At 38.6% G+C, this 27,023-nt stretch overlaps 1 protein-coding gene across 1 annotated transcript in view; it reads right to left on the bottom strand.

Annotated features, from left to right (window-relative positions):
* Positions 1-1,298: 1,298 nt before the first annotated feature.
* The window catches only part of LOC135735693 (receptor tyrosine-protein kinase erbB-4-like), a 194,541-nt gene continuing 168,816 nt past the window's right edge, over positions 1,299-27,023 (bottom strand). The window contains exons 21-27 of the mRNA XM_065254188.1: positions 10,632-10,787; positions 10,304-10,379; positions 9,986-10,132; positions 9,683-9,780; positions 9,402-9,572; positions 8,837-9,143; positions 1,299-6,844 (exon numbers count right to left, since the gene is read on the bottom strand). Of these exons, the coding sequence (XP_065110260.1) occupies positions 6,069-6,844; positions 8,837-9,143; positions 9,402-9,572; positions 9,683-9,780; positions 9,986-10,132; positions 10,304-10,379; positions 10,632-10,787 (1,731 nt within the window). The 3' untranslated portion in view covers positions 1,299-6,068. The remainder of the gene's footprint in view (positions 6,845-8,836; positions 9,144-9,401; positions 9,573-9,682; positions 9,781-9,985; positions 10,133-10,303; positions 10,380-10,631; positions 10,788-27,023) is intronic.

The following is a 27,023-nucleotide window of genomic DNA, read 5'->3' as shown; positions in this document are numbered from 1 at the left end:
TGCATCTGGGTTGTATTCAGGTCCATGTACTTAGAAGGGACACAAGTTTGAAAGTAAAACATGGTCATTTGGTATGTCGTCGGGCAACCAATTAATCTTCTGTGCACTTAGAGGACTTTGCTGAAAAATCGATATTTTTCCACATGTAGTGGATTCTGCCAACAAAATTGTGTGTATGAATGACCTGAGGCTGGGATTAAGCAGATTTGAAGCGGGTGCATTCTCTTAAAGTCGCAATTAAATTGAAATTAAATACTGTAATTTGTTTTGAAATACTGTGGTATTTTTTACAAATGACTTATCTGTGAGCTTCATTATTATTAGTTTTTTAATTCATGTGGCATCATCTTTAAATAAAAACGCAATCTCCCCCCCTCCTTAAAAACGATCTCTCTTTACTTCCGGTCATATGGTATGGAAAAGATAGCGCGATTAGCAAATAGGAACAAAACCCAACTTCAAATGATCCAATCAGTTCTCGATGGACAAATTCAAGTCCAGCCTTGCCTTTCTTTCATTTCAGAAGCCAATAAGCAATAAATAAACAAACAAATTTACCCAAATCCAGATTATTTACCTACTGTATACAATCTACATGATTATACTATTTAATGTATTATAACAATTAAATGTTTTATTACCCCAAAGCAATTTCAGGAGAAAAAACTTAGAGACTAAGTTGATACTCAAATGAAATACAACAGAGAATTTCATCAGCCTGTGATCTACACCTCATTTGCACATCGGCTGGACCAACATAAAATATTTGGGTATTTTCCCATTCAGTTAGATCTGGATCTACATAATTAAAAATAGCTACTGGAGTGTAAATCCAATATGGCCGCCAAGTGATTGCCTGAAAAGGGACTTTGGTTTAACCGCATAAACAAATCTGAACGCACAGCATGCGCTTGGCTGATTAGTATTAATAGCAGAAACATCAGAGAAACTTCCAGCATTGGACAGATGTGTATTATTTATGATTCAAGTAAAAGACTTGAAGTTCAGCAAAAGATTTCGCATTAAATGATACACAAGCTTGGTGAATTCATTATATTTCATATCAAGGACGTCTTTTATTATTCAAGACTTCGCACTTCGTCAGATATAGATTTTTATGTTGTTTGTAGATAAATAGACAAAAGATAGAAGCGACAGTCTTGTTTAACTAAATATATACAGTAACTGGCTATTTGGGTACTCTTAATAAAACAAACAAACAAGATAACTTGCATGCAAGTTGAACTCCTCTATCAATTTAAATGATAACATACTGTATGACACACAAAACAACACTCTTCAAATTCAGTTCATCTTTATTTATATTAAATTCAAAATATACTTTTAACAGGACAATGTAACAAATATGGGACATTATTTCTGTTGGCATTAGTTTGTGAATATCAATTTACAAGGAAACAATATGAGGAATGATCTGAACTCTCGATTAAGTTTTGTCACCTTGTTTTTGTATGTTTCTATGACAGAATAGAAACTTAAATAATCTAAATACGGTTAACCAAATGCCATTTGGACACATAAGCCACATGTAAAAATGTATCATCTTTCCAATAGACACCCATATGCTAAATAAAGTCAATTGGAAAACAAACTTGGCTTGATAAACATCAAAACAAAAGTTGCATCTATTTTACAGAGAGCATATTTTCAAGCAAATATTTAAAGTTGGAATCAAAAAAATTATAAATTGAAGCCAAATGACATCAAACTTTCCCAATACATTTTTTGTATTGCTCAGTAATTGTTTTTTGTTTATTATTAATTAAAAAAGTTACGATTGCAGCTTTAACAAAAAATAGTTTTTAGGTTTGATAAGTTTGATATTTGAAGGTTTGATATTTAAATAATAATTCAATTGTAATAATAATTAAAAAATGATAAAAGTTGAAATCTGCGTAGTTAATTAATAATAAAGTATTAATAAGTTAAAATATTTTATTTGAGGCTGTCAAACATTAACAATCTCCATCTGTTTTGCTTAAAATTAGCTAATTGTAAACATAGCTGAGAGTTGTTGAGTTTAATAATAAGTTATCTAATTCAATCACATTCATTTGTTGTTCATTATCGTAGATTAGGTGTCCAAACATTTTGTTTAATTTAAAATCTTTGCCTGAACAAGAGCAGTTCTCCCAGAATTCATCACGTACATAACATCACATCTAATAAAATGCATTCAAATCAAAGGTAGACATCAAAACAAAATGTGTATAATAAATATAGAAAATACACTGAAGATACATCAGTACTTTGTTTTATATTAGGTTGACAAGTAAATATTCAATAGTTTATCTTGTGCCTTTCTGTAAATCTTAAACAGTCATATATACAACTAATAATGTATATTAAGGTAAAGAATAGAGAAATGGGCACTTATGGAGAAAGAAGAAAGGGCCACAACTAACCATAGAAGCAGCAGGAGTTTGACACGCAGTCCCGAGGAAAACAAAACATCACTTAAGTTTAAAGCAAACACAAACATACTGACACTATGTCCACAGACAAGGCATGTTAGACACAACCGAGGTTTTCAAGAAAACAAAAATCAAGAACTAGATGCAACAGTCTCTATATATTTACAGTTCCTCACATACCTTTCATCGCTCTACAAAAATACTATTCACATTTCATAAGAACATACAGAGCAATCATACTAAATGGCTCAGAAACATGGCACATTTTGCTATAAATGTTCAAATGATCTAATGTTGTGTGTATCCCCTGCACTTCTCATTACTTGGTTTGCCAAATGTTTTGGTAGATACTGACCATGCATTCATGGGAACTGTATGTTTGTTTGCTGAGATTTGTTAGAAGTTCCCTGAAGCGATTCCATATGCATCAATTTACCTTTTGAGTTAACTTGGATAAAATAATAAAATATTTAAAAAAAAAATGTTTTTCAAATACACTATTAAAAATAATGGTCGCTTAAAACGTTCTTCTACACTGATCCCATTTATTTTATACCATTTCATAATCTTAAAAACCTTTTTTGAAACAGAAAGGTTGGATGTTGAAGGATTTTTAAGAAACCATTCAGCGTAAAATGTTTTTTTTTCTATGACATTGTGAAGCACCATTATTTTTAAAAGTATTAGGATCGCTTAAATCTTTCATTTTATTATTGCTCATTTAGAATGGCATGGCGCTAATCTTGGATTCGATTCCCATACAACACAAACTTATACCTTTAATACACTGCAAGTCCCATTGGATAAAAATCATTTGCATATGTGCATACATGTAAAACCTTATCCCATAATTGTCTATAAATCAAATTTTACGAAAGTGCAACAATAATATTTGTGACCGGAGATCAGTTTTTATGATAATTTGACAGTTAAAGGTCTATTGTGGAGATTTTTAGCGGCATCTAGAGGTGAGATTGTGAATTGCAACCAACATCTCACCCCTCCTTTTTGAAAAGCATATTAAACCTACACTAACCGCCACAGGACAAACATGTCATTGTCTGAGAAAACGTAGTGACAAAACACGGTCAGTTTGTCGATTTAGGGCTACTGTAGAGAAACATGACGGTGACTTTCATGTATGGGGACCCGCGGTGTATGTAGATAAAACGTCTCATTCTAAGGTAATACAAACAATACAGTTCATTATGTAAGGTCTTTATACACCACTGATAATATAGTTATGTAGATTATATTGCATTTCTGTCAAGACACCCTTCTAAAAGTTACACAATGCACCTTTAACTCTTTCCCTGCCATTGACGAGTTTTTACGGCAATCATTTTTCCGCTATTATCCATTAGGTTGCGCTCTTACACAACTTAGAAAACAATGAAGCCTCCTCTAATTCAAAAACTGTAAAAACTATAACGAAAGTGCAATTATCTCAGCTTTTTGCTAAAAAAAAAATATTTTTGAAGAAACCTACCCATATTTGAGTGGTGTAAAAACGAAGTGAAGCGTTTTATTTTTCATTTGATATATTGTATTTTTATATATTTAAAGAGGAACATTTTCTTAAAGTCATTAAACTTTATTGTAAATCATAAATAAATAAAATCATAAATGCTGGCAGTGGCTGGCAACAACAACAACAAAAAAAAAACACTGGCAGGGAAAGAGTTAAAGGACTATAGTTGCAATAATATCTCTTGTTTCTACCTGTAAACTTGTTCTGATGAACTCAAAACTTCACTGAAACTGTTTTATTATGACCTAATAACCCATCTGATTATAAATCATATAAAGCAACAAAGACACACAAATCTACTTTGATAGCAGATGTGAAAATACATGGGCAACACAATGCAAGCACAAACAATTGTGTTCACTATGAAATAAAACAGCACAGTGTTATACCAGATACAGACATTATTTGGGTGATTCACAACAAACTAAAGGCTTTTTGTATAATTTAAGCACTAAGAAATAGCACTAAGTCTTTTAACAGTTCTGTCATAATGTATGCAGCTTTGGATATCTGGTATTATAATTTAAAATGAGTATAATACTGTATAGTAAGCCTACCACATCTGATACATGTAAACTGACTGTGTCAAAAAAAAAAAAGAATGGATTAGTGTACTATGGAATATCAATAAAATGCCCGAAAAACAAAAACTTTTAGCAGCCATTTTCAATAAATAGTAATGATAATATGTGTAAATATTGTGCCCAGTTTCTATTTCCCGAATGTGACCCTGGATCACAAAACTAGTCATAAGGATCCATTTAATTTTTTTTATTTATAAATCATCTCAAAGCTGCATAATAAGCTTTCCATTGATGCTTGGTTTGTTAGGATAGGTCAATATTTGGCTGAGATCTGGAAAATCTGGAATTCAAGGGTGCAAAAAACGTAAAATATTAAGAAAAGTTGTCCTAAAGACGTCATTATTACTAATAATAAATACATTTTATGGTAGGAAATTTACACAATAAATTCATGATCTCTACTTAATATCCTTATGATTTTATTGATTAAAAAAACTGTAATGTTGACCCATACAATGTCTTGTTGGCTATTGCTACAAATATACCCATGTGACTTATAGTTTTGTGGTCCAGGGTCACATACTGTATCTGAATTCAATAGAGGCTTAATACCAAAAACACTGCATTGCACAAATAAAACATAATGACTTATAAATGTGTTAACCAGAAGTAAAGCAAATGCATTCCCCTGATTTGTCGACTTAGTAAATAAACAAATATCAAAGCAAAACACAGTCCACCAAAAAAAAAATCCAACAAGCAACCTGTTTGCCATGAGATAGCACAAATACAGGTGACCAAACCGAGTCCTTTTAATCCACAGGAGCATAAAAGAAAAATTTAATTCAGACAAAGGATAATTTAAGTTACCAAACATGCTTTGTCAGAGCTTATGCAATTAAGGAAAATGAATGCAAACACCCTGTAAAGCATTCAGTGCTGTTCATTCTGATAATGAATTCTGTATCTCTCTACAGGTGAATCCCCCTGAGGTCACTTGCTCATCAGGGGAAAATAACCCCTGACTTTCACTGACAATATTGTATAAGGTCTTTGTATTCATTATGTACTAATACCCCTCCACGACTTTATCGAAGTTCTGTTCAACTGTCGAGGAATTAAAGTGTCCACAATTTCACAATGCGTTTTTATCTAACACCAGTTTTCCCAGAAGGGCAGCAGGTTTATCGGTTTCAAATGGCTGAAGTATGTGCCGGAAACTGTGTGCGTGTATAAAATTTAAGTGCATATAATCGTCGTTATTCAATGTTCATCTACCTCAATAGGTAGACCATTGCGTTTCCAACGCAAAGCTCATGGGTTCAATTTTCAGGGAACACAGATACGAATGTACCTTGATTGCAAATATTTCACAACTTTAATAAAGATGTCACTGGACACAAAAACACTAGAAAAAATAGACAAGATTATTTGGGATGGCCTTCGGATGGACTCCAGTACACAGGTAAATTATGTGGCTTTAAATTTGCCATGTCTCCTTTCTTTAACTGAGGAAAGACATTAAAGGTAAGGTGCTGGTAGAAGAACCAGGCTCTACAGAGTACAGAGACCCGGACGTTAGACCACAGTGTTCCTCTGCCGGTACGGAGGAGGAGGCAGGACTGTTCCTGGCTTCGTACCTGACTCAGACTCTTTGTTTTCCGCCATGGATGACTGTGTGCGGCCATTCTGCTTGTACAAAAACTTGTTATTGCGGACGATTGAGTCTTGAGGGTTAATCTTGGGTGGAAGGCTGTGCTGCCAATATTCAGGATTGTCAAAGTTATTTCTGTACACCTTGTCCGAATGAATCATGCTGCCCGGTTGCATGGGGTGACCCGGCAGGCCAACTTTACCTGTGATGGCAGAATTTGCCAAGTGAAACTGTTGAGGTGAACGATTGGATTTGCTGGGGTTCCCTGGCTGGATTAGGCAGATCTGGCCTGCTGTTGATTTGCTGGGGTGATCAAGGATTGACTGATCCGACTGGGTAAGTTGATCATTCTGGTTCATTGGTACAGAGTGCACGAGTTGAACCGGAGGTACGGCGAAGCGAACATGTGGTCCGTGGTTGAGATGATAGGGTCTACCTACTTGTGTGACATGGTTGTTCGGATTGTGGGTTGCTGTCGACACCTGCAGTGGAAGGGAGACTCCATTTTTCCTTAAAATCTCTTGGTTGATGTCACTGATGTTGTTGAACGTGTTGAGGTAAAGGGGCTCATTCATATACTCATCTTCGCAATTGGGTTTACCATCGGGGGTGCTGTGGTAACCTGGGTTGTCTAGTGCGTGAGGGTCTTTATTTATACGCCGAGTAACAAAAGGATTCTCCTCGACAGGATTCAGATGATCTATAGAGATGAAAGATGAACAACAGTGTTTTCATTCGAATTTTATCAGGACACTTCATCTAAAGCTGCAATTCGTAACTTTTGCCTCTCTATCGCCATCTCAGTTTGAAGCATGAAATTGCAGGTAACTTTACATACCTTTACATACAAGTCAAATGACGTCATCCGGAAACGTTTCGCCTTTTATTTTTTCGAATACTCAGAATTCAGACATACTACTGGCCTCGCCTACTGCTTTTCACCTACTATATAGTATTAAGTAGGATGATTTCGGATGCAGCGTAAAGCCTCATTTAACTTAGCAGCGACTAGCAGTAGCAGGGCGACGCAATCTCATTGATTTTTCTTCCGGCGACAAGAGCGGCAGTAACTGTTGGCGACCGGATGGGCGTGTCCAATCATGCGACAAAGTTGAGAAAAGTTTAACTTTATGCAAATGATGACTATATCCTTCTCTCGTCAGTTACTGGAGTGGACATTACTTATTTGTTTATGACAAGCAGATTTAGAAACGCCCCTAGCAACCTCATTAAAAGTGATGAGCGACACAGTGACAAAATCGTTTATAATATGAATGTACCTTTAGTTTTAAAGTTACTTGTTAGCAACGCCAAAGTAACTGGTTTAATTCCCATTGAATGCATGTAGTTTCATTGCTCCATAAGTCACTTAACTCTTTCCCCGCCATTGACGAGTTATCTCGTCTATTAAGAGAAAACACTTCCCTGCTAATGATGAGTTTTTATGGTAATCTATATTTCTGCTATTATCCACTAGGTGGCACTCTTACTCAACTTATAAAACACTGAAGCAACCACTGATCCAAAAACAGCAAAAATTCTGTGTATGTTTTGATGATCGTTCTGAATCTGATCTCTAATAAAAGTCCTTTACAAAAATGCCATTATCTTAGCGTTTACTCTGAATTTTTTTTATGCATTTGAAATTTGAAAAAAAAAAGAGAGAACAAATTAAGATATTTTTAAAGCAGAGGGTCTGTTCTTTCATCTGATATATTGTATGTTTATATATTTAAAGAAGAACATTTTCTGGAAGGCAATAAACGTTTCTGCAAAAAAATATTTTCAAGAAAAAATGTTCTTATTATTTTTGTCTGGTTTTCAGTAAAAATATCTAAACATTCTTAAATTAAGATGCTTTTCTTGAGGAGCAAAACCACCCAAAAAAATAAGTCTAGTTTTTAGACGAAAAATATCAAATTTAATTGATTTTGTGCATAAAACAAGCAAAAAAATCTGCCAATGAGGTAAGCAAATTTTTCTTTGAATTTTTCTTGAATTTAGTGTTTAAGAAAAATGTTGCTTACCCCATTGGCAGAGTTTTTTGCTTGTTTTATGCACAAAATAACTTTAATTTGATATTTTTCGTCTAAAAGCTAGACTTATTTTTTTGGGTGGTTTTGCTCCTCAAGAAAAGCATCTTAATTTAAGAATTTTTAGATATTTTTACTGAAAACAAGACAAATCATTTTTTGGCGCTGGCTGGCGACTTTTTTTTTTTAAATGCTGGCGGTGAAAGAGTTAATTGGATAAAAGCAATGTAAATGAGTCTTCATCTCTTGTCAGAGTTCAAAACAAACCTATCGAAAGCACAGTTCTTTCACATTTAAACCTTTTTAAAGGGATAGTTCACCCAAAAATTTAAATTCTGTCATCATTTACTCACTCACAAACTCGCATAAATTTTGTTGTTCTGATGAACACAAACAAAGATATTTTGAGAAATGTTTGTAACCAAACCATTCGTGGACCCCGTTCACTTCCATAGTATTAATTTTTCCTACTATGAAAGTGAATGGGGTCCACGAACGGTTTGGTTACAAACATTTCTCAAAATTTCTTCCTTCGTGTTCATCAGAACAAAGAAATTGATTTAGGTTTGTAACAAAATGTGAATGAGTAAATGATCACAGAATTTTCATTTTTGGGTGAACTATCCTTTTAAAGTAGAAAAAATGACTTAAGAACATACTTGTGGAGCTCTTGTCTTTCATAGGGGACATATAGCCGTTCTCATCTGTATCTGCCCTCTGTTCTCTCTCTCCCAGGAGTACGGTGGGATCTGCACTGTAGCGCTGAGCACTGCTGTCCTCCATTGAGTGAGCTGTGCTCTGTTTCTTCAAACTTCCATTGCACTGCTGCCCCTCCACTGAATCCAGACCTGCTCTCTGTACACCCGGAGCGGCCGAGGGTCCATTGCCTGGAGCCGATACCTCACGAGATCGAGCCCCTGGTGTCACCTCGGTGCGCAACGTTCCATCATGATAGCCAAACTGGTTCTGATCAAAGAAAGGAACGTGAAATAACATCAACTTTTTTGTGTTGTTTATATGGTTTATATACTGGACTCTTTTATTTTTATCCATAGTTATATTTAAACTGAGACTTCTGTTGAATATTTTAAATCTGATGCTGGCAGTTTTTGCAAGTGCTTGTTACAAACTGTTGGTCTGAAACCAACTAAATTTTTAAAAGTTAAAATATTTGTTCTTAGATTTCTATGGGCTTCGAGACAAGACAGACATTTTGGTGCTTACTTGATTCGAGTCAACACGTGGGAGGGACATATGGGAAGTGGGATGAGCATTTAAGGTCTGTGGAACCAAGTACTCCTCGGCGTCCATCAGGTCATCCAGTTCCTCCTCATCTAGGAGGCTCTGAAAGAACTTACTGTGGTTGGGGCTGGGAAGCTTCATGCGATCATCCCCCTGAGACAAACACATCAGAGCAATTATAATCTAAAGTTATTCTCTGTAATTCAGAGTCGCACTTCTGAAAAAAAAAATAGACATTTAGGCAGGATTTTAGAAATGTGCACCTGTATGACCAGGTATCTCTGCGGGTCTCGTGCCATTCGGCTAAACTCTGCGGCGAGTTCTTTGAATCGAGGCCGACTGTCCGCATCAATCATCCAGCCTGGAGGTGAAGACAGACAAACAGTGAATCAATGAATACTAAAGATGGTTTCTTCTTTTCCTAATACACAGTGTTTATAAAAATTATTTCTAGAGCTTTTTGCCGACACATTACATCATACACAGTCAATTGGCCCTCAAAGAAGATTAGTTGAAGACCCCTGCATTAAATAATACAGTAATATCACATACGATATCTCACTCACATTTCACCATCACCATGTAGACGTCTATGGTGCAGATGGGTGGCTGGGGCAAACGCTCGCCCTTCTCTAAAATATCTGGAATCTCACGGGTGGAAATCCCATCATAGGGCTTTCCTCCAAATGTCATCAGCTCCCAGATAGTCACTCCTGAATGAACAAAATACATAAAATATTGCCGATCTTAGTTAGCATAATGCTAATGGATGTCTAATCTACAAGAAACATGCCTCCTTATTGGTTAATGCCATCTTGGTATTATTTATATTGCTGTTAGTCTTGCACAACCAAACACTTTTTATGATAAACTGTGCAACTCACCGTAGCTCCAGACGTCACTCTGATGCGTGAATCTTCTGTAGTGAATGCACTCTAATGCCATCCACTTGATGGGCATCTACATCAGGTTAAAAAGTTGATTTTAGCTTCCATAAATTTACCATGAAAATAGCAACATCTGCATGTTTTAGACTGTAAAAAATATGGGTGTAGTGTCCGTGACATCACCCATAGGTTTGTGAAGAGCTTTTTTGAAGCAAATAGTTGGCCGTCACCATACACAAAATTCCTTGAAATTTATGATAAACCATATTCCCGTTTACAGTCCATTATAGTGAGGTTCGGCAAGTTACATCATTCAAACACTAACCTTGCCTCCATCAGCATTGTACTCCTTTTCATCCGTATCCAGGAGTCGGGCGAGACCGAAGTCTGTGATCTTAATGTGGTTTGGAGATTTCACCAGGACGTTACGTGCAGCCAGGTCTCTGTGCACCAGACGTCTCTCCTCCAGATACATCATACCCTGCCAATAGCACACTTTTAACAATTATTATTTTGACGTTAAAGTAGGTTACAAGTTGAGAAACAGCATGATAATTAAAGTCGAGTATTCAAAATTACACCCAAGCTACATTCACCTGGACCTGCCCCAGCTTCTTGCTCCATCTCATGTGGTCCGACATTATATGAATACATTAAAGATTTTAAATGTGGGCCTGTCAGAACAGATTCTATTCCTTACGATAGACTGTAAATTGGTGCGACATCTAATCAAAATTTGATAGCATCTCCTTATTTCTATTTATCCACGTTCACTCCTTTTATTTCTTTGGGTCACTATGTATTAATACTGATCTTGGACTCAGATCTTTAGACGTTTGCCTGTGATTTATGGCTTGATGTTAATATTCAATTAAAATGCAACTTGCTGGCCTTTGGGAGGAGGAGGAACAGAGGTGGACCGCAGGGGTTGGTAAATCTTTGCATATTCTTGAAGGAAATCGTTGACAGTTTGAATGATTGCGTAGCATGGGGGTCACAAAGGCCCTACAGGCTCTTTCTGGACAGAGCTAGGGAAAGATCTAGACCTTTGAGCCTGGATAAAAGTACATTTTGTTCATGTTTATTAGTACATCAACAAATAGCTAACACACACTTAAAGACACAATCTTTGCATACATAGGCTTGTGCATGCAATTGCAAAAAAGCAACCATCTCTATTAATCTGGGGGTTGATGCATTCTTTCCAAAAATAGACATAAAAGCGTTCATGGCTTTACAGATGACTTCAAGTGAGACCCCAAGATTGCGACACGAATACTGACTGGTAAATTTGCATTGATGTTATGGGGGGGTGAATGTGGAAAGCAATGGCAGGGAACCTCACAGCTCACATTGACCCCACATGGCCAAGAGCCTCCAGCCTGGGAACATTGTGGTGAATACTGACCAGGAACCAACAAGGGGAGGAAGTCTCAAGTGCATAGTTAAGTGCCATGAGTATTACAAAAAAGTTTTTTTATATTGCACTGTTAATCTTCAAGACAATTAAACAATGATAAAACTGAGAGTTGAAATTAACATTTGATGTTATCAATGTGCTCATTAACTCTTTCCCCGCCATTGACGAGATATCTCGTCAATTAAGAGAAAACGCTTCCCCGCCAATGACGAGATTTTCCGTCTTTCCACAATACCGCTATTATCCACCAGGTGGCGCCCTTCCACAACTTTTTAAAACCGGAAGTATTGCCCTATGTCAAGCTGCTGCATGTCCGTGTCTGTTTTAAAGATCGCTCTGGGTGGGATCTCTATGAAAAGTCCGTCACAAAAATTGAATTATTTTTGCTTTTTGCTCAAAATATGGTGTTTTTGCAAAAACCTACCCATATTCAAAAGCTGATTGCAAAAGAACCACTAAAGGTAGGATGAAACGGGTTTTTTTTTGTTTGAAAGCAGAGGGTCTGTTCTTTCATTTGGTATATTGTATGTTTATTTATTTAAAGAAGAACATTTTCTGGAAGGCATTAAACTTTGGTGAAAATCATGAAAAACGCTGGCGCTGGCTGGCAACTTTTTTTAAAAACGCTGGCGGTGAAAGAGTTAACAAGCCCTACTTCACATTAATATTTTCATGTTATCTTTTTGTGGTTTTATATTCCGTATGAGTATCTGAAACTCATGCAAAAGTTTTATTGAGTAGCATTCACAGATAGATAGATATATGGATATGGTGGATGGATACGATGAATATAATGGATGGATACGATAAATATGGTGGATGGATACGATGGATGGATGGATTGATGGATACGGTGACGGTGGATGGATACGGTGGATGGATACGATGGATGGATACAATGGATGGATGGATACGGTGGATGGATACAATGGATGGATGGATGGATGGATGGATACGGTGGATAGATACAATGGATGGATACAATGGATGGATGAATGGATACGATGGATGAATGGATACAATGGATGAATGGATACGATGGATGGATGGATACAATGGATGGACGGATGGATACGATGGATAGATGGATACGATGGGTATATATGATGGATGGATACGATGGATGGATTCAATGGATGGATGGATATGATGGATGGATACGATGGATGGATGGATGGATGGGTACAGTGGATGGATGGATACGATGGATGGATGGATACAGTGGATGGATAGACGGACAGACATATAGATACAGTGGATGGATGGATACGATGGATGGATGGATACAGTGGATGAATGGATACGATGGATGGATGGATACAGTGGATAGATGGATAAAGTGGATGGATGGACGGACGGACAGATAGAGTGTATGTATGTTTGTATGTATGTATGTATGTATGGAGAACAGATAGATACAGTGGAAGAATGGATACGATGGATGGATGGATGGATACGGTGACGGTGGATGGATACGGTGGATGGATACGATGGATGGATACAATGGATGGATGGATACGGTGGATGGATACAATGGATGGATGGATGGATGGATACGATGGATGGTTATATACGATGGATGAATGAATACGATGGATGGATGGATGGATACAATGGATGGACGGATGGATACGATGGATAGATGGATATGATGGATGGATACGATGGATGGATGGATATGATGGATGGATACGATGGATGGATTCAATGGATAGATGGATATGATGGATCGATACGATGGATGGATGAATGGATGGGTAAACTGGATGGATGGACGGACGAACAGATAGATACAGTGGATGGATGGATACGATGGATGGATGGATATGATGGATAGATGGATGGATACGATGGATGATATGATGGATGGATACGATGGATGGATACAATGGATACGATGGATGGATTCCGTGGATAGATGGATACTGTGGATGGATGGACGGACAGACAGATAGAGTGTATGTATGTTTGTATGTATGTATGGACAAACAGATAGATACAGTGGAAGAATGGATACGATGGATGGATGGATGGATACAGTGGATGGACAGATAGAGTGTATGTATGTATGTATGGACAAACAGACAGATAGATACAGTGGAATAATGGATACGATGGATGGATGGATACAGTGGATGGACGGATGGACAGATAGAGTGTATGTATGTATTTATGGATGGACGGAGGGACAGACTGATAGACAGACTGACAGATAGATAGATACAGCAGATGGATGGATGGGTTAAAACAACCCAGCATTAAAAACCTAGGGTATAGTAAAAACTGTTAGGATAAACAAACACTTATTTACAATGAATAACTTGCTTTTGTCAGCAGAAACCCTAAGAATAATGTTAATTTACATGAACTGTGTCCAAATATATTGTAACGGCATCCATGAACCTTCCAATTAGATTCTCCATTCCCAGAACAAGCAAACACATCTACTGGAATTAACATTCAAACGAAGCTTTGCTGCTCACGCTCTTTAATGTTCCTTTCCACACAGAAGCTCTCTTTTCCGAAAGCACGAGCCACTGAGAAGCAGCTCTTTGTGCGCTGGGTTCGACTGAAGTCGAGATTAAAGAAACGGCAGAGCCCAGTCAAAAGCTCGTGTTACAGGTTCCTCGTATGCTCGCGTGAGAGACAGATCCGCGCGTTGGCGTGAAGAGCATCTGAGCAGCATTCCTAACCTCTGTACTTGTGTTTTTACATCTGCGTTACTTTAGGTTAAAGTTTCCCTGGAGAAGAAAAGAGCGGGCGCCTGCCGTGCCCTAAACACAACCCCTCTAACCCCTGGCATGGGAAACAACAAATATTACATACACACGACCATCGGGGCCTAATTAAAACTGAAAGCTGAATCTTAAGGAGAGGAGGGTGAAGAATAGTTTGAATAAAAGAATGGATTAAAAGACAAATGGTGAGGGATGCATAGAGGTTCATTTTATTTTGTTTTCCTGACCTCTTTGATCCTGAAATGGCTTGGGCTATGTTTGAAATAACATACTAGCATACTTTCATAACTTTATCTGCAGTATGCAGCGTGCCAATAGTATGCATATTTTCTGCATGCTTTAAATGAATGTCTGGATTGCATGTTGTATCCTATCCTATATCCCATGATGCAATTCACTACTCTAGCATTCTATACCAAAATAAACACAACACTAAGATTGCGCAAGGCCTTTGATAAACATTGAAAATAACATTTAAGCCATGTTGCATGAATGTTATATAATGCTTTAATACACATAGCTTGTGGCCTGAAAGAAATATTGTTTTGCACTTTTGTTGTTCATTTTTTGTATCTTTGATATTTCATTGCAAAAACGGAGGCGATGCTCTTGGCATTTATGAGTCAACAGTATTCTTCATAAAGAGCTGACAGAAATATGGGTTATTGAAGGAGACACTGTGCTGACTAACACTGCACAAACACAAAAATACATGCAGGTCTTGCATCAGGGATTGTTATTCAGATACTCCCTTCAGCTGTAGATTGTAAATCTGTATGCCCAGTAGTGTTGTCAAAACAGGGCTTCATGCTGTCTGTAAATCTGATGGGTGGGCTTCGCCAGACAACATGAAATAATTTGTGATAAAACACGCAGACGCATTTTCAAGAAAGCAAGCAAGCAAGCAAGGCGATAGCTACATGTGTCTGAATCTGTTTAGAAAAGTGTTTTTAGAGGAAAGCAACATTTTTCATTTCCTTAATGTCACAAACTTTAAAACTAGTTGGCAAAACAAAATTTGTAAACATCATTCATTATTTATGAAAAGGAAAAACTAAACTGTGGTTTCCTTAAATTCTTTTATGGTGATGCTTAAAAAATTTGATTGATCAAACACTTAAAAACCTAAAATGTTCTGAGCATCGAATTAGTTTTTTTATATTTTTCAGTTTTTAATTAGCTATTTAGATTCGCTGTGTTTTTTCTTTAATTAGGCATCCATGAGATGCGAGGCTCTGAAGTTAACCATCTCAGATCTGACATAAAGAGATGAACTCCTCTGTTCTCAAACACAGTCTCATCACACATTCTGTCTGCACCCTCCGAAATGTCACTGTTCAAGAATCGTCCACAAAATTTACATGAGTAAATGGCAGACATCCACAAACAAAATGAAAGATTTACTTACAATGAAAACTGTGTTGAAAGATGAAGAGGAACAAGCACAGAAATACAAGAAAAGAAAGAAAGAAATTAAGGAAGGAAGAAATATAGACAAACGGACATACAAGAAGGAAGGAAAACAGACAGATGAAAAGACAGACAAGAAGGAAGGAAGGAAGAAAGAAAGGAAAGAAAAAAGGAAGGAAGGAAAACAGACAGATGGACGTACAGATGGACAGACGGAGAGACAGGAAGGAAGGAAAACAGACAGTTAGGAAGGAAGGATGTAAGGAAGGAAGAAAGGAAAGAAAAAAGAAGGATGGACAGACTGAAGAAAGGAAGGAAGAAAGGAGGGAAAACAGACTGATGGAAAGACAGATGGATACTCAAAGAGACAGGAAGGAAGGAAATAAGGAAGGAAAGAAGGAAGGATGGACGGAAGGATGTAGGGAATGATTCAAAGTAAGAAAGCAAAGAAGGAAAGAAAAAAGAAAGAAGGATGGATGGATGAAATTATTGAAGGAACATTGAAAGTAAGGTGAGAAAGAAATACTGAAAGAGAAAAAAGAAGGAAAGAAGGCAAACAAGAAGTAAAAAAGAAGAACGGAAGGAAGGATTGAAAGAAAGAAAAAAAGGGAGAAATACAGACAGACAAACATACAAGGAAGTAAGAAAGAAAGAAAAACAGACAGATAAACAGACAGACAGAAGGAAGGAAGGAAGGAAGGAAGGAAAGAAAATAGAAAGGAAGGAAAACAGACAGACAGACGGACTGACTGACGGACTGAGAGACAGGAAGGAAGGAATGAAGGAAAACAGACAGTTAGGAAGGAAGGATGTAAGGAAGGAAGAAAGGAAAGAAAAAAGAAGGATGGATAGACTGAAGAAAGGAAGGAAGAAAGGAGGGAAAACAGACTGATGGACAGACAGATGGATGGCCGAAGAGACATGAAGGAAGGAAATAAGGAAGGAAGGAAGGAAAGAAGGATGGATGGACGGAAGGATGTAGGGAATGATTCAAAGAAAGAAAGCAAAGAAGGAAAGAAAAAAAGAAAGAAGGATGGATGGATGAAAGGATTGAAGGAACATAGAAAGTAAGGTGAGAAAGAAATACTGAAAGAGAAAAAAGAAGGAAAGAAGAACGGAAGGAAGGATTTAAAGAAAGAAAAAAGGGAGAAATACAGACAGACAAACATACAAGGAAGAAAGAAAATAGAAAGAAAGGAAAACAGACAGACAGACAGACGGACTGATGGACGGAGAGACAGGAAGGAAGGAACGAAGGAAAAGAGACAGACAAATAGGAAGGATGTAAGGAAGGAAGAAAGGAAAGAAAAAACGAAGGATGGACGGACGGACAGACTTAAGAAAGGAAGGAAGGAAGAAAAGAAGGACCGACAGAAAAAGGAAAAAAACAGACTGACGGACAGACAGAGGGATGGCTGGAGAGACAGGAAGGAAAGAAGGATGGATGGATGGAAGGATGTGTGGAATGATTAAAAGAAAGAAAGGAGAGAAGGAAAGAAAAAAGGATGGGTGGATGAAAGGATGGAAGGAACAATTGAAAGTAAGGAAAGAAAGAAAGAAAGAAAGAAAGAAGAGAAAAAAGAAGGGAAAAAAGGAAGATAGAAGGAAAAAAGAAAAACAGAAGGAAGAATTGAAAGAAAGAAAGAAGAAAGAAAAGAAAGAAAAAAGAAAGGAAGAAAAACAGAAAGATGAACATACAAGAAGGAAGGAAGGAAAACAGACAGATGGACAGATAGAAAGAAAAGAAGAAATACAGACAAACGGACATACAAGGAAGGAAGAAAGAAAAACAGACAGACAGGAAGGAAGGAAGGAAAGAAAGAAAAAAAAGGAAAACAGACGGACGGAGAGACAGGAAGGAAGAATGGAAGGAATGAAGGATAGAAGTACGGAAGATGTAGGGAATGATTAAAAGAAAGAAGAGAAAAAAAGAAGGAAGGAAGGAAAGAAAGAAAGAAAAATAAAGAAAGAAAGGAAAACAGATGACAGACAGGAAGACAGACAGACAGGAAAGAAGGACAGAAGGAATACAGAGAGACGGACATAAGGAAGGACAGACATACCGACAGAAAGTAAGGAAGGAAAACAGACAAATGGATAGAGAGAAAGAAAGGACAGACGGAAGGAATGAAAATTACAGAAAGAGAATTAGAAAAAAGACAGACAGACAGACAGACAGACAGACAGAAAGAAAGAAAGAAAGAAAGAAAGAAAGAAAGAAAGAAAGAAAGAAAGAAAGAAAGAAAGAAAGAAAGAAAGATGATCATATAATAATCATAGCTTGGCAAAATCCCAGACCATCCTATGAGATTGAACTAAAAATCTCATCATGAAAATCTGAGTATTATTTCAGTACTGAAGCTGCAGATTTCTCCCTATGCCCACATCTTCAAACGCAAACATTACTAAATCATTTAAAAGCACAGAGCTGCAGAAGAACTGAATGAACCCAATTCAGCTCAGCTCTTAACACAGTCCGCCCGCCATCTTGAAATAAATAATCCAATCCTCAAATCCAAACTGCATACATCTATAATCATATCGTATACCAGGCATTGATTTAAGAGTTTCAGGGTCTCTCTCTACATTCTTCAGAGTGATCATCAGGGCTAACAAAATACTTATTCAGCTGGGTTAGAGATTATATGAGGTGAGAAGAACTGTTGAATACAGGCTATTAAATGCATATAAAAAATAATAAATGCTAGTTCACCAAATTAAGTGATGACATGAAGGTAAGTTATAAGACAACTTTTATATTTAGATCAACTATTCCTTTAAAACCACCCAAAATACAATACATACAAACTGAATTAGGAGAAACAAGTTATGTTTGCTTCTCCCAGGAATATCTGAGCTATATGTGGTCTGAGATTCGAGATTAGTCCACCTCTCCATGAACTCACTGAGTGTTGAAATAATGTGCAACACATACAGGACATGGTGCTCTGAGAGCAAAATGTAAGTGCAATGATAACTAGATAGAAAAGTTTGAAGACAAACTTTATGTTGGCTTGACAAAGCCTAGCCTGAACGTTTAAAACAGATTGAGAGAAATTTAAAACAAGTTTAGTTTAGTATTCTAACTTTCCGTAAACATGATACCAAAAGTTACCATGTTAGCATGTTTAGCACTAAGTTAGCATGATGCTAACATGAATTAGCATGAGGCGAGCATGATGCTAACATGAATTAGCATGAAGCTAACATGATGCTAACATGAATTAGCATGAAGCTAACATGATGCTAACATGAATTAGCATGAAGCTAGCATGATGCTAACATGAATTAGCATGAAGCTAGCATGATGCTAACATGAATTATCATGAAGCTAGCATGATGCTAACATGAATTAGCATGAAGCTAGCATGGTGCTAACATGAATTAGCATGAAGTTAGCATGATGCTAACATGAATTAGCATTGTGCTAACATGAAATAGCATGAAGCTAGCATGATGCTAACATGAATTAACATGAAGCTAGCATGATGCTAACATGAATTAGCATGAAGCTAGCATGATGCTAACATGAATTAGCATGAAGCTAGCATGATGCTAACATGAATTAGCATGAAGCTAGCATGATGCTAACATGAATTAGCATGAAGCTAACATGATGCTAACATGAATTAGCATGAAGCTAGCATGATGCTAGCATGATTAGCATGAAGCTAGCATGATGCTAGCATGATTAGCAGGAAGCTAGCACGACGCTAACATGAATTAGCATGAAGCTAGCACGACGCTAACATGAATTAGCATGAAGCTAGCACGACATTAACATGAATTAGCATGAAGCTAGCACGACGTTAACATGAATTAGCATGAAGCTAGCACGACGCTAACATGAATTAGCATGAAGCTAGCACGACGTTAACATGAATTAGCATGAAGCTAGCACGACGCTCACATGAATTAGCATGAAGCTAGCACGACGCTAACATGAATTAGCATGAAGCTAGCACGATGCTAACATGAATTAGCATGAAGCTAGCACGATGCTAACATGAATTAGCATGAAGCTAGCACGATGCTAACATGAATTAGCATGAAGCTAGCACGATGCTAACATGAATTAGCATGAAGCTAGCACGATGCTAACATGAATTAGCATGAAGCTAGCAAGAAGCTAACATGAATTAGCATGAAGTTAGCATGATGCTAACATGAATTAGTATGAAGCTAGCATGATGCTAATATGATTAGCATGAAGTTAGCAAGATTTATTATGAAATTAGCATAAAGCTAGCACGAAACTAGCATGAAGCTAGTATGACTTAGCATGGAGCTAGCAGAAGGCTTACATGACCAAAAGACCACACCCCCATGTCTCTATGATGTTCGGATCCAGAGATATAAGGCTTTGTTTATTATGTTGCTAGGGTGCTCATATTTGGTTGCTAGGGGCGTGGCTTAATACCTCAATAAGAATCCTCCGAGACTGATTGGATGCCTGAGTAAAATGAGCCCACCCCCATGTCTCTGTGACACTGTGCTGCAAAGATATCCATCTGGGCATTTTATAATGGCAGTCTATGGGAGATGTTGCTAGGGTGCCCAAAAATGGTTGCTAGGGGCGTGGCTTAATAGCTATGGGGCGATCCTGAGAGACTGATTGGATGCCTGACTAAATTGAGCCCACCCCCATGTCTCTACGACACTCTAAAGTGAAGATATTCCATCTGGGACGCTTTTATTCCCTTATATGGGCATGTTCCCTCCCCCATTATAAGTCAATGGGGAAATTTGGGTGGTCCTTACGCCCCAGGGGTGAAACTTACACCCCAATGTGATGTATGTTCTTACACAGTCTGCCAACCTCTTCAAATGTGGTAACCCACAAGTTTCTACAAATTTCTCGCTTGCAGCTATGACCCGTCAAAGTTTGTCGCAATGTTAAGTCAATGGAAAATTTGGGGTGTTTGAGCGCCCCGTTTAGGAATTCGGTAGGTCCCATCAGTTAGAAAAGTCATAGCACCCATCTACGGACCAGTCTTAAAAGTTTTGTAAAGTTTTGTGGGTGTAGCTTGAAAGCTCTAGGAGGAGTTACAATTGGTAAAAAGTATGAACAGAAGAATAATAATAATAATAACTAGATAGGTACATTTCCTAAAGAAAATGTGAGTGGTGCTTGCCGTGGCAAAATTCTGGGGAACATATATGATTATACTCCAAGCCAAAAGTAAAACGATCCAACTCCTGTGTCTCTACGATGTTCTGATGCGGAGATATAAGGCTTTGTTTACTCTGTTGCTAGGGTACTGTATTTGGTTGCTAGGGAAAAAAATGGCATCCACTAGTGATTACCCTCCGAGTCACGAGTCAAACGGTCCAAACCCCATGTCTCTACGATGTTCTAATGCGGAGATATAAGGCTTTGTTTACTCTGTTGCTAGGGTACTATATTTGGTTGCTAGGGAAAAAAATGGCATCCACTAGTGATTACCCTCCGAGTCATGAGTCAAACGGTCCAACCCCCGTGTCTCTACGATGTTTTGATGTGGAGATATAAGGCTTTGTTTACTCTGTTGCTAGGGTACTGTATTTGGTTGCTAGGGGCGTGGCTTGGGAGTGGCCAATGATGTGCCCAGTGATTACACTCCGAGTCACAAGTAAAACGGTTCAACCCCCGTGTCTCTACGATGTTCTGATGCGGAGATATAAGGCTTTGTTTACTCTGTTGCTAGGGTACTGTATTTGGTTGCTAGGGGCGTGGCTTGGGAGTGGCCAATTATGTGCCCAGTGATTACACTCCGAGTCACAAGTAAAACGGTCCAACCCCCGTGTCTCTACGATGTTCTGATGCGGAGATATAAGGCTTTGTTTACTCTGTTGCTAGGGTACTGTATTTGGTTGCTAGGGGCGTGGCTTGGGAGTGGCCAATGATGTGCCCAGTGATTACACTCCGAGTCACAAGTAAAACGGTCCAAACCCCGTGTCTCTACGATGTTCTGATGCGGAGATATAAGGCTTTGTTTATTCGGTTGCTAGGGTGCTCAAATTTGGTTGCTAGGGGCGTGGCTTGGGAGTGGCCAATGATGTGCCCAATTGTTACACCCCTAGTCACAAGTAAAACGGTCCAACCCCCGTGTCTCTACGATGTTCTGATGCCGAGATATAACTGTTTGTATTTTATGTTGCTAGGGTGCTCAAAAGTGGTTGCTAGGGGCGTGGCTTAGTAAGTCTGTAAGGATCCTGAGAGACTGATTGGATGCCTGAGTAAAATGAGCCCACCCCCATGTCTCTATGACACTGTGGTGCAAAGATATCCATCCGGGCATTTTATAATGGCAGTCTATGGTATAGGTTGCTAGGGTGCCCAAAATGGTTGCTATGGTAACCTTACACCCCATTGTGGGGGACGTCCTGACAGAGTCTAGCACCCTCTTCAAATTTAGTAACCCACATGTTTCTATGAAATCCTGGCTCGGACCTATGACCCGTCAAAATTTTTGCAATGGTAAGTCTATGGGATTTTGCCCCATTGACTTTTCATTGGGGCACTTTTGGGCACCTCTTACACCCCAGGGGTACAACTTACACCCCATTGTGATCCATGTTCTTACAGAGCCTACCACCCTCTTCAAATGTTGTAACCCACATGTTTCTACAAAATCCTCGAGCGGAGCTATGACTCGTCAAAGTTGGGCGCAATGTTAAGTCAATGGGATTTTTTGGGTGGTTTTTCGCCCCCCTTTCGGAAATCCTGCACCCGATCGCTTATAAAAGTCATAGCACACCTCTCCTCAATAAGCCGGTCGATTTGAGCCCTAATTTATGGGTCTACGACAAAGCGTGCGGGACGAGTTACGCGCCGAAAAAGTGTCCAGAAAAAGAATAATAATAATAATAACTAGATAGGTACATTTCCTGAAGAAAATGTGAAGTGGTGCTTGCCGTGGCAAATTTCGGGGGACAATATATGATTATACTCCAAGCCAAAAGTAAAACAATTCAACCCACATGTCTCTACGATATTCTAATGCGAAGATATAAGGCTTTGTTTATTCGGTTGCTAGGGTACTGTATTTGGTTGCTAGGGAGAAAATTGGCATCCACTAGTGATTACACTCCGAGTCACAAGTCAAACGGTCCAAACCCCGTGTCTCTACGATGTTCTGATGCGGAGATATAAGGGTTTGTTTACTCTGTTGCTAGGGTACTGTATTTGGTTGCTAGGGAAAAATGGCATCCACTAGTGATTACCCTCCGAGTCATGAGTCAAACGGTCCAACCCCCGTGTCTCTACGATGTTCTGATGCGGAGATATAAGGCTTTGTTTACTCTGTTGCTAGGGTACTGTATTTGGTTGCTAAGGAAAAAAATGGCATCCACTAGTGATTACCCTCCGAGTCACGAGTCAAACGATCCAACCCCCGTGTCTCTACGATGTTCTGATGCGGAGATATAAGGCTTTGTTTACTCTGTTGCTAGGGTACTGTATTTGGTTGCTAGGGAAAAAATAGGCATCCCATAATGATTACACTCCGAATCACGAGTCAAACGGTCCAACCCCCGTGTCTCTACGATGTTCTGATGCGGAGATAATGAAGCTAGCATGATTAGCATGAAGCTAACATGAAGCTAGCATGATTAACATTAAGCATGATTAACATTAGCATGATTACCATAAAGTTAGCATGAAGCTAGCATGATTACCATGAAGTTAACATGAAGCTAGCATGATTAGCATGAAGCTAGCATGAAGCTAGCATGAAGCTAACATGATTAGCATGAAGTTAGCATGAAGCTAGCATGATGCTAGCATGATTTGCATGATGCTACCACGATTAGCATGAAGCTAGCATGAAGCTACCATGATAAGCATGAAGCTAGCATGAAGCTAGCATGATTAGCATGAAGCTAGCATGATGCTAACATGATTAGCATGAAGCTAGCATGATGCTAGCATGAAGCTAGCATGATTAGCATGAAGCTAGCATGAAGCTAGCATGATTAGCATGAAGTTAGCATGATGCTAGCATGATGCTAACATGAAGTTAGCATTATTAGCATGAAGCTAACATGATTAGCATGAAGCTAGCATGATGCTAGTATGATTAGCATGAAGCTAGCATGATGTTAACATGATTAGCATGAAGCTAGCATGATTAGCATGATGCTAACATGAAGCTAGCATGATTAGCATGAAGCTAACATGATTAGCATGAAGCTAGCATGATGGTAGCATGATTAGCATGAAGCTAGCATGATGGTAGCATGATTAGCATGAAGCTAGCATGAAGCTAGCATGATTTGCATGAAGCTAGCACGATGCTAGCATGATTAGCATGAAGCTAGCACGATGCTAGCATGATTAGCATGAAGCTAGCATGATTAGCATGAAGCTAGCATGATGCTAGCATGATTAGCATGAAGCTAACATGATTAGCATGAAGCTAGCATGATGTTAGCATGATTAGCATGAAGCTAGCATGATGGTAGCATGATTAGCATGAAGCTAGCATGAAGCTAGCATGATTTGCATGAAGCTAGCATGATTAGCATGAAGCTAGCATGAAGCTAGAATGATTAGCATGAAGCTAACATGATTAGCATGAAGCTAGCATGATGTTAGCATGATTAACATGAAGCTAGCATGATTAGCATGATGCTAACATGAAGCTAGCATGATTAACATGAAGATAACATGATTAGCATGAAGCTAGCATGATGCTAACATGAATTAGCATGAAGCTAGCATGATGCTAACATGAATTAGCATGAAGCTAGCATGAATTAGCATAAAGCTACCATTATGCTAACTTGAATTAGCATGAAGCTAACATGAATTAGCATGAAGTTAGCATGAAGCTAACATGAATTAGCATGAAGTTAGCATGATGCTAACATGAATTAACATAAAGCTAGCATGAAGCTAACATGAATTAGCATAAAGCTAGCACGATGTTAACATGAATTAGCATGAAGCTAGCACGATGCTAACATGAATTAGCATGAAGCTAGCACGATGCTAACATGAATTAGCATGAAGCTAGCACGATGTTAACATGAATTAGCATGAAGCTGGCATGATGCTAACATAAATTAGCATGAAGCTAGCATGATGCTAACATAAATAAGCATCAAGCTAGCATGATGCTAACATTATTTAGCATGAAGTTAGCAAGATATATTATGAAATTAGCATAAAGCTAGCATGAAACTAGCATGAAGCTAGTATGACCTAGCATGAAGCTAGCATGAAGCTAACAAGACCCAAACACCCAACCCCCATGTCTCTATGATGTTCGGATCCAGAGATATAAGGCTTTGTTTATTCCGTTGCTAGGGTGTTCATATTTGGTTGCTAGGGGCGTGGCTTAACACCTCTTGGCATTAACTAGTGATTACCCTTCGAGTCACGAATAAAACGGTCCAACCCCCGTGTCTCTACGATGTTCTGATGCGGAGATATAAGGCTTTGTTTATTCAGTTGCTAGGGTGCTCAAATTTGGTTGCTAGGGGCGTGGCTTGGGAGTGGCCAATGATGTGCCCAATTGTTACACGCCTAGTCACAAGTAAAACGGTCCAACCCCCGTGTCTCTACGATGTTCTGATGCCGAGATATAACTGTTTGAATTTTATGTTGCTAGGGTGCTCAAAAGTGGTTGCTAGGGGCGTGGCTTAGTAAGTCTTTAAGGATCCTGAGAGACTGATTGGATACTTGAGTAAAATGAGCCCACCCCCATGTCTCTATGACACTGTGGTGCAAAGATATCCATCTGGGCATTTTATAATGGCACTCTATGGGAGATGTTGCTAGGGTGCCCAAAATTGTTGCTAGGGGCGTGGCTTAATAGCTCTGGGATGATCCTGAGAGACTGATTGGATGCCCGAGTAAAATGAGCCCACCCACTTATCTCTACGACACTGTAAAGCAAAGATATCCCATCTGGAACGGTTTTATTCCCTTATATGGGCGTGTTCCCTGCCCCATTATAAGTCAATGGGAAATTTTGGGGGCCTCTTACACCCCAGGGGTACAACTTACACCCCATTGTGATCCATGTTCTTACAGAGTCTACCACCCTCTTCAAATTTAGTAACCCACATGTTTCTAAGGAATCCTCACTCGTACCTATAACCCGTCAACATTTTTGCAATGGTAAGTCTATGGGATTTTGCCCCATTGACTTTTCATTGGGCATTTTTGGGCACCTCTTACACCCCAGGGGTACAACTTACACCCCACTGTGATCCATGTTTTTACAGAGCCTACCACCCTCTTCAAAAGTTGTAACCCACATGTTTCAACAAAATCCTTGAGAGGAGCTATGACTCGTCAAAGTTGGGCGCAATGTTAAGTCAATGGGATTTTTCGGGTGGTTTTTCGCCCCCCTTTCAGAAATCCTGCACCCGATCGCTTATAAAAGTCATAGCACACCTCTCCTCAATAATCCGGTCGATTTGAGCCCTCTTTCATGGGACTACGTTAAACCGTGCGGGACGAGTTACGCGCCGAAAAAGTGTCCAGAAAAAGAAGAATAATAATAATAACTAGATAGGTACATTTCCTGAAGAAAATGTGAGTGGTGCTTGCCGTGGCAAATTTCGGGGGACAATTTATGATTATACTCCAAGGCAAAAGTCAAACGGTCCAACCCTCATGTCTCTATGATGTTCTGATGCGGAGATATAAGGCTTGGTTTACTCTGTTGCTAGGGTACTGTATTTGGTTGCTAGGGAAAAAATTGGCATCCCATAATGATTACACTCCGAGTCACGAGTCAAACGGTCCAACCCCCGTGTCTCTACGATGTTCTGATGCGGAGATAATGAAGCTAGCATGATTAGCATGAAGCTAGCATGATTAGCATGAAGCTAGCATGATTAGCATGAAGTTAACATGAAGCTAGCATGATTACCATGAAGTTAACATGAAGCTAGCATGATTAGCATGAAGCTAGCATGAAGCTAGCATGATGATAACATGATTAGCATGATTAGCATGAAGCTAGCATGATGCTACCATGATTAGCATGAAGCTAGCATGATGCTAGCATGAAGCTAGCATGAACCTAGCATGATTAGCATGAAGCTAGCATGATGTTAGCATGATGCTAACATGAAGTTAGCATGATTAGCATGAAGCTAGCATGATGCTAGCATGATTAGCATGAAGCTAGCATGATGCTACCATGATTAG

Source organism: Paramisgurnus dabryanus, chromosome 4 (assembly GCF_030506205.2).
Source record: "Paramisgurnus dabryanus chromosome 4, PD_genome_1.1, whole genome shotgun sequence".
NCBI classification, from domain to species: domain Eukaryota; kingdom Metazoa; phylum Chordata; class Actinopteri; order Cypriniformes; family Cobitidae; genus Paramisgurnus; species Paramisgurnus dabryanus.
This window is presented reverse-complemented; position numbering and strand designations above follow the sequence as displayed.